This window comes from Coturnix japonica, chromosome 5 (assembly GCF_054131305.1).
Source record: "Coturnix japonica strain WE chromosome 5, WE-NBRP24, whole genome shotgun sequence".
Classification (NCBI taxonomy): Eukaryota; Metazoa; Chordata; class Aves; order Galliformes; family Phasianidae; genus Coturnix; species Coturnix japonica.
In genome coordinates, this window is record NC_140667.1 from 24,374,018 (window position 1) to 24,390,047 (window position 16,030).

At 38.7% G+C, this 16,030-nt stretch overlaps 1 protein-coding gene across 1 annotated transcript; it reads left to right on the forward strand.

Moving 5' to 3' along the window:
* The first annotated feature begins 33 nt into the window (after window positions 1-33).
* Window positions 34-15,804, forward strand: CHP1 (calcineurin like EF-hand protein 1). Its single transcript, XM_015864267.3, has 7 exons — window positions 34-159; window positions 4,448-4,520; window positions 9,614-9,694; window positions 10,554-10,681; window positions 11,445-11,506; window positions 12,576-12,698; window positions 13,924-15,804. Exons 1-7 carry the CDS (start codon window positions 93-95, stop codon window positions 13,975-13,977), a joined length of 588 nt encoding a protein of 195 aa, XP_015719753.2. The 5' UTR covers window positions 34-92; the 3' UTR covers window positions 13,978-15,804.
* Window positions 15,805-16,030: the final 226 nt, after the last annotated feature.

Sequence of the window (16,030 nt, forward strand, 5' to 3'; positions counted from 1 at the left end):
CGCCATAAGGGGCGTGTCGCCACTCTTCTCCTCAGTGCTGCCGGGTTCGGGTCGAGGAGCTGGGGTGCTGTTGCTGCCGGTCGGAGCCAGAGATGGGTTCCCGGGCTTCTACGCTGCTTCGGGATGAGGAGATTGAAGAGATCAAGAAGGAGACGGGCTGTAAGCGTGCGGTGGTGGGAGGTGGCTGTCCTCTGCCTCCCCTCACGGCCCCTGGGATGGGGTTGGGATGGTCAGGCCGTGCTGCCGCCTGGGCGGGCTGTGTTAGTGCCTGCAGAGGCCCACCCGAGAGCTGGGGTCGTCGCCGGCTTCACAGTGCCCAGGGGCCTTTGCTCACTCATTGTATAGTACTTCTTTCCTTTTTTTTCCTTTCTTGAGTGTTAGTTGTGTCGTTACCACAAAAACTAAGGTTATCGAGGATATAGGGCACCTAGTGTAACTTGTGGAAGTCTTGTGTTGAACAACGATAGGGAGAAAAGTGAATTATTGTATTAGCCAACAACTGGGAGAGCGTTACTATAGCTGCCCCTTAACCCCGTGCCGTGGGGCAGGGCTGTCCCCATCAGCTCGGGCTGCCCAGAGCCCACCCAGCCTGGCCTTAGGCCCATCTAGTAATGGGGCACCCGCTGCTTCCTCAGTGCCTTCCTACCTCAGGGTGAAGGTGATGGTAAATTCAGTGCCACTTTCTACCTGATCAGAGCAGAGAGGCTGTGATATCATGGTATTGCTCTGTTTGCTTTTTTTTCCTGCTGTTCTTTGGTAAATCAGCATCTCTTAAAGTGTTTCTGCTTATGCTTGCTGGTTTTTCCTTGCTCTGTAAAAATACTTTGCTTTCTTTTCGATCAAAATGTTGTATTATATACATCTTAAGTAATAGCTTATTTATGGCAGAGAAATGAATGGGTCCAGAAAAGGCATACAGGAGAAGGGAATACTGGCCAGTGTATTGGTCAGCTGAGTTAACATACTTTCCATGATCCTTTCCATGCTCTTTTCCCTATGTCAGGTGAACTTTGTACAGCAGAGCTATGATAAACAATTGAGCATGTAAAGGTCTGCATTTATATTCCCTTTAACCACAAAAATCCATGGGTTGGAGTTGGCCTTGCTATTTAATGTGCTCTTAAAAAAAACATATCTGGAATGCTTTTCCAGGAAGTTTGATTCTTTTCCTTCCTGTTACTATTTGATTTATTATTGATTCAGTTTAATTTGTAGAGTTTTATTTCTTGAATGGCTGCATAAATTGAGATGGCTGTATAGGCATGACCTGAGCAATAAACCCCTCAAACTTTAGTTACCCTCTAAATGCTTTACTTAAGTACCTATGTTATGGGTTAAAGAAGGTTTAAGATCCATGGCTTGAATTTACTTAATTTCCGTGTTTTTATGACTATGTTTTATCTGTTGTAAAATGCAGTTTGATTAATCAAGTATTACTGATATTCTGTGACTCATGCTTGCTTGTGAGCTGTCATAAAGTGCCTCTTAACTTTATCAAATTCTTTTTTTTCTTCTCTCCAGTCTGTAAATGGAGTCTAAGAATGTCTTTTCCTTTGAATGTCTCTTCCTTTGCCTTTTCTGCTTTTGTAGGTAGATGGAAAATTCCACCAAACTCTAGAACTGTTACATGCTTCACACAGGTGCAAATACTTCTATGAGCTACGAGATAGGAGGAATACAGGACTCTGAAGTTATCAAGAACAAAGTCTATAGGAAGAATATGGCAGTAGTATTACTGAATAAACTAGGTGATCATTTGCTAGAAACTTGATTCTAATAATACTTACCTTGTTAAAGAGTTTGAGAAAGTACTGCTTGCCACTCATGGACTGGTGTGCTAAGTTCTCTGAATGATTCTGTTTTAGCTTCCTTGAGAAAAATGTCTGTTCTGGTTTGTCTGGAGTAAGTACAGAAGAGCAAACCCAACATTGAACTTATTGGAATTAATTCAGCAATCCATGTGATTGAATTTTACGTAGTACAAAACTGAATAGCTGATAATACTAATACTAGTGGTAAGCTCTATGTTAGTGTTTCTTAGTTGAACAGATTAAAAAGATATTTTCATGGGACCTTGAAACACAGTCTTTCACAATCCGTACAATGACACTTAAAATCTCTTGAATGCAATTTTAAATTCAGAGTGAAGTTCTGTATTACATTTTCCTTTATGTTGTGATGGAAGGCACTAACATATAAGTTCAGAAACATCTGCAAAGGTGGTTCTTCCAAGAACTGGGGACTGATGTGCCCATTAAGACTTAGGTTTACTGGCAGGTAATCTCCAGTTTGAGAGAAAAGTACTTTGTCATTTCAGTGATCACTATTAAAAACAGATAGGGTGTCCAAGATGTTCCTTGTTAACATTCTTGTAAGCTCTTTGGAAAGACATTGGAATGTAAGTGTTCATCCCTTTGGTTCATACTCTTTGTTTCCGTGCTTTGAAGCTGCTCACTTACGGATTAATAATAAACTCATATTTATGTGAGAGTTTAGGAGAATTAAGTAAGAGGTGATGGGTTTTCTTATGGTTACTTATATGTTTAGGAACTATGTTTTCATATATCATGGAATAAAGGTACTGTCACTGTTAAGGATGCTTTAAAAAAAACTAAACCCTGAATCTGCAGTGCTGTCATGGTTTGATCTTTTTTATTTCTCTGAATATATCGCATTTTTAATATAATTAGAAATGGATAAGTACTGTATGCTTATGATCTTGTGCTAGTGTTTTGGTCATGTTTCAGCATATCTACCTACTAAAAACATTCTAATTATTTTAGCAAAAGTAAAATAGAAGATAAAGCTGCTCTCTTAGAGGGCTTGACTTAAACTTCTGTAAGGGCCTTATTGAGAGCATTATAAAGTCATGTTTCAAGTAGCTTTATGTCTTAGTTTTTGTTTATAAGAAGCAGTGGTAAGCTGTAACCTTGTTCTGGTTTTCTTTTGGTCAGCTGAGAATTCTTTTGCCTGAGGAAGCTTTGAAAAGCATCCGATGCTGCAGCTTTCATGAGGGTTGAGAGTCAAATAGGAAATTAAGAAAGAGTGCAGTGCTGGATCTGAATCATGTTCCTTTGTCATATTGCTTTGATATGCTGTTTATCCAGTATGGTAGTAACAAACACCTCGTCTCCTGTCAATATGTGCCAACTCATCACGTTCTGTTATGGAATTGTTCCAAAAATGGAGCTGGGTGCACTGACTTGAAAATGGTGGATGGAGGAGTTGGAAGTTTTTTACCAAAGGTGTAACCCCAGGATACTCACTTAATAATCCGTTGTTTTGATTGCATGTATAGTATCTAAAACAGTAAAATGCAGATGTTAGTCTTGAAAATAGTATTATCTACTTTGTGTGTGTGTTGCTTAACTTGCAATTGAGCAAGCTGCCCTATTTGATGGGAGAGAAGTTGCCTTATGTGGATGTGAGCAAGTTGCCCAACCCAGTGTGAAGAATGGAGGTTGCTTAGGAGACGTGAAAAAGAACAGTTGTTGGCAGGTCATCCTAGAAGAGGGAGCAGTTGAACCTAAACAAATAGACTGGAGAAATAACAGAACTGATAACAAAAAAATTACCTCAGTTGTTACTGATCAGACAAGTGCTGTGCAACCTGTTCCCAAATAAATTTTGTATGTGGGCTGGTAAAGGCTTTTAAAACAATTCAATCCAAACACTGCAGCATGTGCTAGTTCAACAATGGATGGAATCACACCTTTACTGAGCAAACATTACAGCTCAATTCAGTCTTCATGTACTCACTAACTTGGTTTGAGGGAGCTCTGAAAAGCCAACATATTCTGTCAGTTTTACAGGAGTTAATATTCTAGATAGATTCCCACCTGTTTTGACCACAGATTCCTCTAAAGAGCTGGATGTCTGGTACCTCTGGAATGCCTAATAATTTTGTAATGTTGATGCTGTTGTGCTAAATTTAACAAGTGGCCTTGGAATATCTCTTGTAAATTGCAGGTTTAGTCTGCAGTGATTGTTTTCTTTCTGCTTGCTTTGGGTTCCAGTTCACTCTTGAACCTGTTTAGAAGTTTACTTTTCAGTTCTGAACACATTGTCCCGGAAGCCTGCAACATACTTTAGTGAACCGCAAAATGAATAAACTGTTCAGATTCAGACAATCCTGTAAAGGGAAAGAAGTGATCAGGTGTCAAGCCTAGTCACTTTCTAGATGCAGAGGAAAAACACATTTCCATCTAAAGATGGATGAAAAGAGACTAACTGTAGAGATAAAGAGAAATAAAGATGCTACAAGAAAGGTCTACAGAGTCCTGAATGATGTGGAAAAGACTGGGGAAGGCTGTTGTTGAGATAATTTCCAGCAAGAAAAGAAATAAAATACTCTGGAACTGTGACTCAAATCTCCTGGCAGAGCAGTTTGGTGTGGTGTGTAGTCCTGTAAGGAATCACTGATGTGCTCGTTTCTTTCTTTCTTCAGTCTCCCACAGTCAGATCACTCGCCTGTATAGTCGCTTCACCAGCCTAGACAAAGGAGAAAATGGCACTCTTAGGTAGGTACTGCCACTAATTTGTCTATCTCTGTTGATATGTCTGTAATGGTGGTGGCTTGCTGTTGCAGGATGTGTGTGTATGTTCTTACCATTTGGTGAATCACTGAGGCTACTGTAACAGGTTCCTTCATACTCACTGTCTGAATGGAATTTCAAACTTTTATGAAAGACCAAGAGAAATCTGATTGCTGGACCTCAGGTCCAGGTAAAGGTAAAGGTACTCTAAATAACAGCTGTCTTTATTGTAGAGCTGAAGGTTTGTAGTAATTAATATAGGAAAGCTCAGAGTTGATTTTCAGGGTTAAACAGCATGTTTAGAAGTGTTGAACCATATTTTTTTTTATTGTCACTTATACTATAAGCTGCTTCTAGTTTATAGACAATTATTAAAAGAACTGTTCCAGTAGGTTGTCTCTGTTCTGACTTTCAAAAGAAAGATATGCTGAGAGCATGAACTTCTAATTATGATGCCTTATGTCTTTGACAACAACTGTGTCTGCTAATATGCTCAAAAATAATGTGAAAGTGTTGGAACTCAATCAGTGACTAAACAAGTTCTCATTTGATTCTTTTTCCTTGTAGTGGCTAGCAGGTAAGATGTACAGGATGTTCCAAAGCTGTACAAAAGTGAACTGATTAGTTGTGGTCTATAGTGGTTTCACACTAGTTGGTAGCTCTGCTCTACCTTTCTGTTTTCTCAGTCTTCAACAGAATGGGGAGAGAAAATGTGATGAAAAAGGCTTGTGGTTTGTTTCTCTCACTTTCTCGCTCCTCTTAACAGCTGCTGTTGTGCAGTTTTTTTTCCCTGGTCTTAAATATACTCGAATAGCTGTAAACAGTGTTGCACAATGCCTCAGATTTGGCCTTTGATAGATCCTTTTTTGAGCTGGTTAGAGCTGGTTCTTACCTACCATGGGATAGATGCTGTGCTTTGCTACCAAAACCTGACACATAAGCCTAATGCACAGTTAAATAAAAATGAACCTTAAATCTCATCTGCAAAGTATTTTTCACTTTGATTCACTGAAACTGTTGGAAAGCGCTGCCTGGTTATTGGCATGGTACTGGTTTGCTCTTTACGTATTGAACTAATTGTGAATTCTTACTATATTTGATTGTTTACTGTTCTGTTGATGATGCCTACACATGTCTAACAGATGAGCTGTTCATGGTTGAACATACCAGAACTGCAGTTTTGCAACCAACATAAGCAGGTCTAAGACTGTACTGCAGTTGGAAGTCTGTGTTGATTCTGTTTTCTGTGTTGATTCTGGTGTTCAAGGCTCATCTTTGGAAGCTGATCTACATCTTTGAAAACTTGCCAAAAGAACAAAAAAGGAATCTGACCTGTTTACAGTCAGGTTTTGCTTCACAACACTGTGTAGACAAATATGCTGGAACCAGTGCAAAAGGAAGTTTGAGATGATGCAGGGAAGAGGAAAGAGACCTCATAACATTGTGTACTGGTCTGGTGGGAATGGGATTAATTTTCTTCATAGCTATTCTCTTGCTGCCAAACCCAGTAAGCATAGATTCAAGGATCACCTGGGGATTTTCCATGGTCTGATCTTGCAAAGTGTGGCTGTAGAATGGCCTATAAAGCTGGACCTACCTATATACTTGTCTAGATATAAAACTACTTCCTGCCATTTACTTCCATGATTCATGCAATTCCTTAAGGTGCCACCACTTGCCAAGTTATCAGTTAACATTTAAGTTGTGCTGTCCTGTTGTGTAAACAGGACTAAGTGATTAGTTTTGGTTAAAAGTACACTTCATCCCTGTCTGGTTTGTGTAGATGTTTTTAACCTGACTCCAGTCTTTTGGACTGTGATTGTACTGCAAGTACACGGACTGGCATAGCTGAAGGGATGGCAAAATGGAGTGTGGGAGTGGAAACAGTTGTCATGGGATGGGAGGGGACTTCTTCAGTGACAGGACAGGCTTAAGCGGATGTATCATAAATTGTAGTGCTGGCTATTGTGTCAAACTAACTAGGTGATAATCTATGGGTTAAAATACTACTGATGTCTCAATGGAATTACTTGGAGTGAATGCTAACAGCATCATCAAAATCTACATGTGGCTTTTGTCTTTGCTGGCTAAAGATGAGGGCATCCAGAACAGTCCAGCACATTCAGAACCTGAATTTATGCACATGCTTTCTCAATTCCTCCCTTTGACTTTTATGAACTCAGTTGGTGAATTTAAAGTTTTAAATGTCAAAGGGATTATATTTTGTGTAAGAGGAATAATCAGTCAGATATTCTATGAATGATGCATATTGCTCAATGGTTGGTTTCATAGAGTTAAATACCAGGAGATGTTTAACTTCCTTTGTTGATAATCACATGGTATTTGGGAAAGTGAAATTCATTTGGAAAAATCATCAGATGTGCAAACTGTGCTCTTAACTTGCAGTGTTGGCCCCCGAGCATGGCCATCTCCCTGCCATGGCTGTCTTAGAGGGGCATTCAAATCTTGAAACCTGTTATGGCACTCACAATATGTGGAAGCAGTCATTAAGGTTAAGTAATGGAAAAGTATTTCCTGAAAAACAGTGCTGGGGTAGTGGGTCAGAAGCTTAGAAAGCACGGCTCTCTGAGTACGGAGTTCTTTGCCTTCGCTTATGAGAGTGTGAAGGATTTCTGGCTTTATCTAAAATTGGCAAAGCAGGCAGCACATGGGTTTGGATCAGTGAATGATAGGTTACTGTAATAGTTTATGCTTCTGTCCTTGACTGTGCATTCCTTTATTTGTACTGCTTTCTGTCACTTCTAATCATCTTTACTTTTGGCATTCTTTGCCTAATGTTTATAAAGCAATTTTTCCCCAGTTAAACTTTTTTTTTTTTTTTAACTTTGTGTAAGGATGGAGTTGGATGAGATGGCTGGCATGGCTGTTAAAAGAGAATGATCATTCTGTCACTTCTCCATGCTCTCAGCACATCTGTTAGCTGTGATGGTATCTGCAAACAGAAGCAGTTCAAATTAATCAGTGATAACTGGGAGAATGGAGAAGAGGAAGGTGGGGAGCTTTCCTTTTTGTTAATGAGGTGCATTAGACCATCAGGCAGTCTGATGAATGTTAAAGCTGATGTTAACGGGGAAGAGAACAATAAAATGTCTTTTCAGTAGTAACCTGTTAAATCTGGCCACATTGCTATTTAATCTACTTCATATTATATCCTTTTAATTCTTTTCTAGAAGTTTAAATATTTCTTATTGTCTTCACCATCTGGACATCTCCCCCTTTTTTTACTGTTTTACTTTGCTTCACCCACTCGTTTTGAAGTAAAAGGGCAGGCAGCCAGAAATAATGGAAGGAAAATAAAGAGTCCAGTCTTAAAATTCAGAATTTCCTTGCTGCAAACTATGAATGCTCTGGCATACATACAAAACATTCAGTCTCCATAATAACATGCAGCTAAAGGTTGCTTTGCATGTTATGTTTAAGCAAGGGTTTAGTGGCATCTGGGCCCTGGAAATAGCCATGTGAGAAAAGCATGTTGCTGTGTCACCAAAACAGAAGCAGAGGGCAGCTGATTTCTTGTAAGCTCCAGCCTCAGCCACAGGAAGCTGGTCCCAAATGACCGCAGGAAGTTTTCCTTTATGAAGTGGAGAATAACTTGCATCATGCATTCATTTACTTTTATGGCTGTTAGAGCTATTTCAATTATAACCACTCACTCAGTAATGTGCTCTTTACAAGCAAAAATGGTCTACTGCAATCCTGGTAATGACAGGACAAATAGATTTGAAACCTGGGGAGTTATTTGTGGTTAATTGTTAATCTGCTATAAAGTGGAACTGGAGGTTGGAATGCTGAGTGTTAATTTAGGCTTGATACTAAGAAATAGTGATGTGCAAGTAGAAAAATTCTAAGTGTTGAGATTTTTATCTTGAATGGAAGCTGAGAGCAGTTGCTGCTTTTAGATCCTAAATTCTAGCATTGAAGAGTGTTGCTGAAATATTGTTTCTAGAGTGCACATTTCCCACACCACTGCTCCTCCTACCTGGGTTATTAATGCATGCTCTACCCTTCAGCTATAGCTTGAAAAGGTAGCAGTCCTGAAGGGTAGGGTAACTAGTTGATTATGTTATGCAGATGCTGACTTTGCCAATTAAAAAATAATACCTGGTCAGAGCAGATGTAGGCTTAAAAATATGATCAGGTCATTCTGTTAGAAGGTCAAACAGTTTTAGCCATGTTGTAACAGACGTACTATAATTGGGACTAACAGTGCTGTGGTGTAACTAAGTACTAGGAATACTTTAGAGTTCATTTGCAGTCAGAACGTCTTGCTTGATCTTTCTCTGACCTTCCTCCTCCTGTTTTTAAGATCACACTGTTATTAAAGAGGCCGGTATACTTAATACGGAATAGGCTGGGATTTGGAGGCCAATTTTGTGGGTTTTGTTTTTGTAGCCTTAGTGTGTTGCTGTTATTGTACTTTAAAGCCCAGATGACCATGAAATGTATCTTGTACTAATGAACTGCTGTGCTTTATTGTAGTGAAAAAACCTTTGATTCTGGAGGTATTCACAGAGAATTGCTTAATGAGTCTGCCTTGACCACAATGGGATTACTCCACTTTCCTGTCAAGGAGATATTGTTAGGCTGGAAGAAAAATTGTCAGGACAACTTTAATGATAAAATGGACCCTGTTTTCATGATCATACTGACATGAATACATTATTTTAGATCAGCATAGCTTTTGTCTTCTAGTTCAGAACAGTTGACACAATATAAGCATAGCTATGCGTATGCTAGCTATGTGCTTATATATAATTATGAGCAGGAGGGAGAATGGCTGACAAGTGCGGTGAATATTGGTGATGAATTGGTGAATCTGAAGTGAACTAGTCTGGAGAAATCATTGTCAGATGTAGCTCCAAAATACGTGGTTTAAGAAGTTTACTTCAAAACTGTTTCAGAAGTTTTCCTTCCTTAAACTGAGAACTAGTGAGCACCGTTTCTAGGGTTGTGTCTAGCACAAATAGTGTTAGCATCTCAATTCTTATGAAGCAGTTTTTTCTCCTGTGACTTGCATATTTGTTTATACAGATGTGTTGTGTTCTTGCTTTGCTTAGCCGTGAAGACTTCCAGCGGATTCCAGAGCTTGCCATCAATCCTCTGGGAGACCGAATTATCAATGCCTTTTTTTCAGAAGGGTAAGTTCCAACTGCCTGAATTAGTGAATAGTCATAAAATGTAGTTTGTCAGGAGCTCTAATACGAGAAAAGAGATGATTAAAGCACAGAATTTGAATTCAGTGATAACTGAACATCTCAGACTTCTGCTAGTCATGTTGGTATGTTGCTTCCTCTGTACACTTCCATTACATAATAAGAGACTCTTCTCTCACAGGAGTTTTATATCCTTTGAGTGATGAGATTTGCTTGTGTGTCACTGTTGTCCATTCTTCTTGCTATGCTGCTTTTTAAGAGGGTCAAGGGCATGGACTTTGATTCTTAAAGCAAACTTGTAGCAGTAATACCTTATGTAAAGTAGTATTGCAGTTAACAAATTCAATTTTTCTTTGCTTTTTTGCCTTCTAAGTGTGCCTTTGTTAACAGATCAACTTCTGCTTTCTAATTTGGATCATATTGAAGCTGTATCTTATGACACTGTCAACTTGAATCCAAAGAGGCAGTGAGATTTTCAGTGTTGTAGGCCAGGATTCAGATCAGTAAGATACACTTCTGGACTTGGGTGTAGTTGCAGGATAACTTAGGCAAGGGCAAAGGGTGAAAACTTGAATTTAAATTTATAGGCAAAGAGGGGAGCAGCCTGTAACAAGACTTCTTGCAGTTTTTTTCCCCTCATATATCACACTTCAATCTTTGCAGAAGTATGATCCCAGGTTACAGCTGCAGAGAGCTGGTTTTAATCACAGGTTGCTAAACCCTGGAGAGATAGGAATTAAGAATTCTCATGGTGTGGACACTTGAGACATTCTTACTGTTTTTTATTGAAATAAAAAGCCCGTGTGAACTGTGCTGGAGCTGACTGTCTAAAATGCTTGTGCAGAGAGGACCAAGTGAATTTCCGTGGATTCATGAAGACACTAGCCCACTTCCGGCCCATAGAAGATAACGAAAAGAGCAAAGACCAGAATGGACCGGAACCCCTGAATAGCCGAAATAGCAAGCTGCAATGTAAGAAATGTGAACCTTCCATTAGAAGCAATTCATATTCTTTTCTTTCTCTGAGAAGAGAGCAGAGGTGTTAAGTATTTACTACACGGTCTTTCTGTGTGGAATGATATCTTATAATAACCTGGTTTTTACATGAACTTGTATTCTTACCTGTCCAGAATGTCAACCTATATTTGTGTAAAATTTGATAGAATTGTTTGAATCTTAAGTTCATATGTCTTTTCCTGAAGGCTTCACAACAAGTGTTTAAAAATGGTTTGCAACGTTATTTCATATTTAGAAGCCATGTTTTTTATATGTGAATGGGCTTTTCTTTTTCTTTCTCCAGTCTTCTGTGTAATATACTGCTTACTGAATGCACTAGGCAGTGCTTCCTGGAGCACTTAAAAGTTGTTAATTTCAGCTGAAGTATAGCTGTATGTAGTGAACAAGTGTTAAATAAAAGGCTGGCTCTGAAGTTAAAGCACTGACTATATCTTAGAGCCTCTGTGGCTCAGGGCTTTAAAGAAGTAACTCTGCAGGTAGAATACTTCTGAAACTTTGAGTACTTGAGGATGTACTTAATGTTTTTCACTTCTTGGCAATAATATTCCTGGATGTGGTAATAACTTTTCATGAACAGAACATGAGTTGTATAGCGAGTCAAAATTCTACCTTAATTGTCTTAAAATGATTTATAATGAGCTATTATTAGTTTTATAGGTAATTGTCAGAAAGAAAAACAATGATGCTTGAATTTAGTACTATATTTCTCTCCCTGCAGTTGCTTTTCGGTTATATGATCTAGATAAAGATGGCAAGATTTCCAGGGATGAGCTGCTTCAGGTAAATAACTGGAGACTACTTTAGATTCCATCATCTGACATTTCGTGCCATTTGGGATGAAGAGGGGTGTTGGTAACAATCTTAATGAAATTCTTGCAGGAATTTGTGGCTATTTGTTACCTAAAGCTTTAAACCAGAGATATATGAAACCTTACCCTCATTTGGTAGCCCAGATTGTTTTATCAGACCAGGGATTCTAGATTTGGGTTTAAACTACAGTGTTAGGCTCAGTAAGATCTTACTAGAAACGATTCCTAAAAGGAAGGTCTTCTTGGTTAGGATGCTTAAAAACCCAACAAATAAACTAGAGCCCCTTAAGATAATCTTCAAGGGTGTTTTTAGCTTAGGGGATGTTGCTGGGGTGAATGCAGTCATTCTGGTTGTCTTTGTCGTCACAAAGTAGAATAAAACTTGGTGTAAATGCAGTGAAGACCAGCAGAGATAATCAAAGTTCATCAGTGGCTGTATGTATTTAAGCTAAGCTTGAGCTTAGAGTAATTGCATACTACTAATCCTGGGAAGTAGACATGGCAATTTGTGGTTCTTTATGTAGGACAAGGTTTTGATTTTGACTGAAACTGCCCACTTTCAATCTGTGCAGAAGATGCTTTACTAAATGTTAGGAGGTAATGGCTGCTATCACTTGTGCTTATACTTAGAAAATTCCTGTAGGAAGCATTTTGAACTGTAGACACTCAAATCAAGTATCCTTATATTTTTGTGGGGAAAAATTAGAAGCATTGGAACAAAGTGTTATTCTTTCCTGGTTTGGGAAGCTTATTTGTTGTTTTTCTTTGTTTTTTTTTTTTTTACTACTTCTGTGCCTTTCAGCTGCTTAGTGAAAAAGCTGGCTGAAGAAGAAAGCTTTCTTTCTTGGAATCCTTTATATAAAGGACCAATAATAATAGTAATCTACCCAAAATGTCTAAAAGTATTTCCATGGAAATCTTTGAGTTGTCTAGGTCATGACTTAAAAGCAGCATACACGAGAAACAGCATTAAGAATACTTGTGGTTTTATATCACTCATGATTAAAAAATAATAATCTAGGGACTTGTATACATTGCAGGTGTTACGGATGATGGTTGGTGTCAACATCTCAGATGAGCAGCTTGGCAGCATTGCTGACAGGACAATCCAGGAAGCTGATACAGATGCGGATGGTGCCATCTCCTTTGAAGAGTTTGTAAAGGTTGGTAAATTACATACTTAAATGGAACTGCAGTAAACAGACAAATCATTCAGACTTAAATGCACATGGAAAAATAAATGATTCAAGTATTTCTTCTACCTGCATTTGGCTTATTAGGACTTTTTTTTAAGCTATTCTCTTATTGTGCAAATAATTAGTCCATACGTTTCTCTAGCATAAGCTACAGCACTGAACATACTGCAGAATGTTCATCTCTTGCTAAGACTACTTCAGGCATCAGATCCTGAATGAAACTTATCTCCCAGACTAAGGTGTTTAATGTAACAGTGATGAGCTTAAAAATTAGAGATAGCAATATACTCCCCAAACCAGCTCATAATGAGGCAATAGAGATTTTAATGCACCAAACAATATTACTATTACAAATGCTTTCTACACAAATAAGCTGACGAGCAGTTAACAGCAAAGTAATTCTGCTATAATTGTGTTGATTCAATTTCACTTGAGTATTTTATCTGTTACACAACTAAGTATATACTTATATACAAACTTCTAGCTGTAGTCCTGTTAATTGTCTTCTGATGGTTGTCAGAAACAGCTGGTAGTAAGGAGCCATTATATAGTCAGCAGGAAAAAGTGGCCCTGCCAAGTAGCAGTTTTAACCTAGTGGGGTGGGATTGACAGGAACTAAACTCATCCTGGATGTGGACAAAGATGAGATGATGCAGCACAAACAAGTTGCAATGTGGGAAATGCTTACTAGGATTGGGTGCTAGAGATATAAAAACCCCCCTTTCTTTGAGAGATTTAAAACAACTGGTTGAGGCCTTAAGTGACTTGATCTAGCTGGCCCTGCTGTCTGAGAGAGCTGAACTAAATGACCTCCAGGAATCTCTTAGAACTTAACCTTACTCTAAATTCAGCTTTAAAATAGTCTGCTGTGCTCTTTTAGTTCAACTGCTTGTGCCCCTTTTTCTAGTCCATTCTTCTGTTTCCTCACCATGCATTCTTACACAGTCTACTTTTGAGAACAGTTCAGCTCTCTCTGGGCTATTGGTGTCCTGCATCAGTTGTGTTTTAGTTGACGTCCTTCTTCAGCTTTAAACAGCTGGAGTTTCTGCAGCAAAACATTGTAGTTTCTAGATGGAAGAATGTCATGCCAAATTGAAGATGCTCCATGTACCTGCCCATCTTCTTTTTACTTGCAGGAAAGAAGTATCTTGTGTAAATTAACTAAAATAACTATTTCTGGATTTTATTGCAGGTTTTGGAGAAGGTGGATGTAGAGCAGAAAATGAGTATTCGATTTCTTCACTGATGGATGGAGAACCCATTCCTTTCTACCGTTACTATACAATGAATAGAACTTCGTTCTTTCCTTATCACCTTTCCCCAGAGCGCTGTTACTGGTGCATATAAAATACATCTCCAACCCTTCACTGGTTTGTTCTACCAATGTGAACATTCCCTGTGCATCAGGAACTAAGAGAAATAGCTGCCATGCAACTTGGGAAGGAGTGTTAAAAAAAATCCTTCTGTTTTTTAATTTTTAATTCTTGTCGTCTTTTGCATTGCGAGTAAATGTTTCTCCTTCCTATGTACTGCAGTTTAATCTACAAACTGATTCTTCTGAGCTCTGAATCTGAGAATGGAAAAAAAGAAAATGCCACAGAACTGCCTTCTGAAACGCTTTTTGGAGACAAGCACCTGCTCAAATACTAGGTGTGGTGATAATTCTTCACCTTGGTTTCCAGTAGCAGCTTTACATCACAGCCATTTCTTTCTTCCTTAGTTGGCTCTTTATGTGGAAGTTTTGTTCCCTGCTTTCAAAGCTTGACTTCTACAAAAAGATGTTGTTCTTATGGCGTCACTGTAAAACTAACACAGAATGCATGGTAACAGTCCAGAGGTGTGGTGTGGAGGCTTTCTTCTTTTTGGGATTGGCTCTCACAGTAGGAGAATAGGGACAGTAGGAGAATGCGTGGTGGTGATGGACACAGTGGTGTCTTCAAAGGAAATAGGAACTCCGCACTAAGTCACTTAAATTGTTTCTGCATTTGCTGCAGGAATGTTTCTTTCCTATGAGCCAGTGGACCATGAAGTACCTTTTCCAGGTTGCTTTACTCTAAGATCCCTCTTCCCATTTGAGTGGCTTTGCCTCTGAAGGTGTAAACTTGTTTACCAGCATACAGAATGCAAGAGAACTATTCATGCCAAAAGCTGGGATTTGTCTTTCTGTCACTGCCCCAGTAAGTGTCATGAAACATTACTGAGTTTTTTTTTTTTCTTAATTCTAGTGATTATTTGCACTTTCCTATATGGATGTTCTGGTCTTTTAGATTTGTGTTGATTGTGCTAGATGTATTTATGGAAGGTCGGGCATGCAAATATCTCTTGGGAAGTACATATTAAAAGTTTGAGTACTAGTGATATTTCAGGATATATTTCTAGATAAATCTCTCTGCAAGTACAAGATAATTATCCTTCCATTTATCTTTCATTTAATGCAGTTAATAGATTTGCTCCTGATCAAAACAGGATGTCAGAAGTACCAAAGGTTCAACAGCAGCGCATTTTTCTGTGGTTAGAAGGTAAATGTTCTCACATAGTTCAGCTGGAGCAGCCTGTGGTCTGGGAGGACCTTCTATAAAACCAAAAAGCCCTAAGAGCTTCTTTAGTGAAGAATCAGTTGTTACAACTGCTTCTTTGTTGTTTGTTAATATTCGTTAATATTTCTATGAATACTGCCAGTCTCCAAGTACCCTCAGATATTCGTTCTGTTTTCTTTTGTTCCTTGAATCATTTACTTGTATAAAACAACACGCAGGTCTCTGAAGGGTTTCTGGTTTGTTTTAAGGAACTGCCCAGCAAAATGCTGTCCTTTGTTTTGCAGAGTGCAGCACAAGTCCTGAAACAAAAACCTCTGTATGGGGAGGAAGTTTTGACTGTCATGTTAAACAGGGTTGTAATAACGCTAAAGTGTTTTTTGAAGTTGCAGGTGTTGCGATCTGCTTTAAATTAAGTTTTGCTCTCATTTTCTGGCTGTATAGTTGTAACCTACAGTTGTGCCTTATTGTCCCAGTGAGACTGGATATTGTATTTGTCAATCCATAAATAAACCTTCCACTGTGTTAAAAAAAACAAAGTATTTATTGTAACTGGGCATCCTCAGGCTTGAAAAATTAAGTACTGCTGAAATATTGCTAGTGTGATTTATGGATGAATTCTTGTAACTTAGTTTGTTTTCAGAGTGCTGCCAAAATCCTTCATTCTGCTGGTAGAGCGGAAGAAAGCAGTAGTGCAAAGCAGGAGCTCCACAGGAGCACACGGATGGTAAGAACAGGAGCTTGACATTTCTCCATGGTTCCAAA

Coding starts and splice junctions, on each gene's coding strand:
- CHP1 (XM_015864267.3), top strand. CDS start 93: ATGGGTTCCCGGGCTTCTACGCTGCTTCGGGATGAGGAGATTGAAGAG. Junction 11,507..12,575: donor CCAGGGATGAGCTGCTTCAG/GTAAATAACTGG, acceptor TATACATTGCAG/GTGTTACGGATGATGGTTGG. Junction 12,699..13,923: donor CCTTTGAAGAGTTTGTAAAG/GTTGGTAAATTA, acceptor ATTTTATTGCAG/GTTTTGGAGAAGGTGGATGT.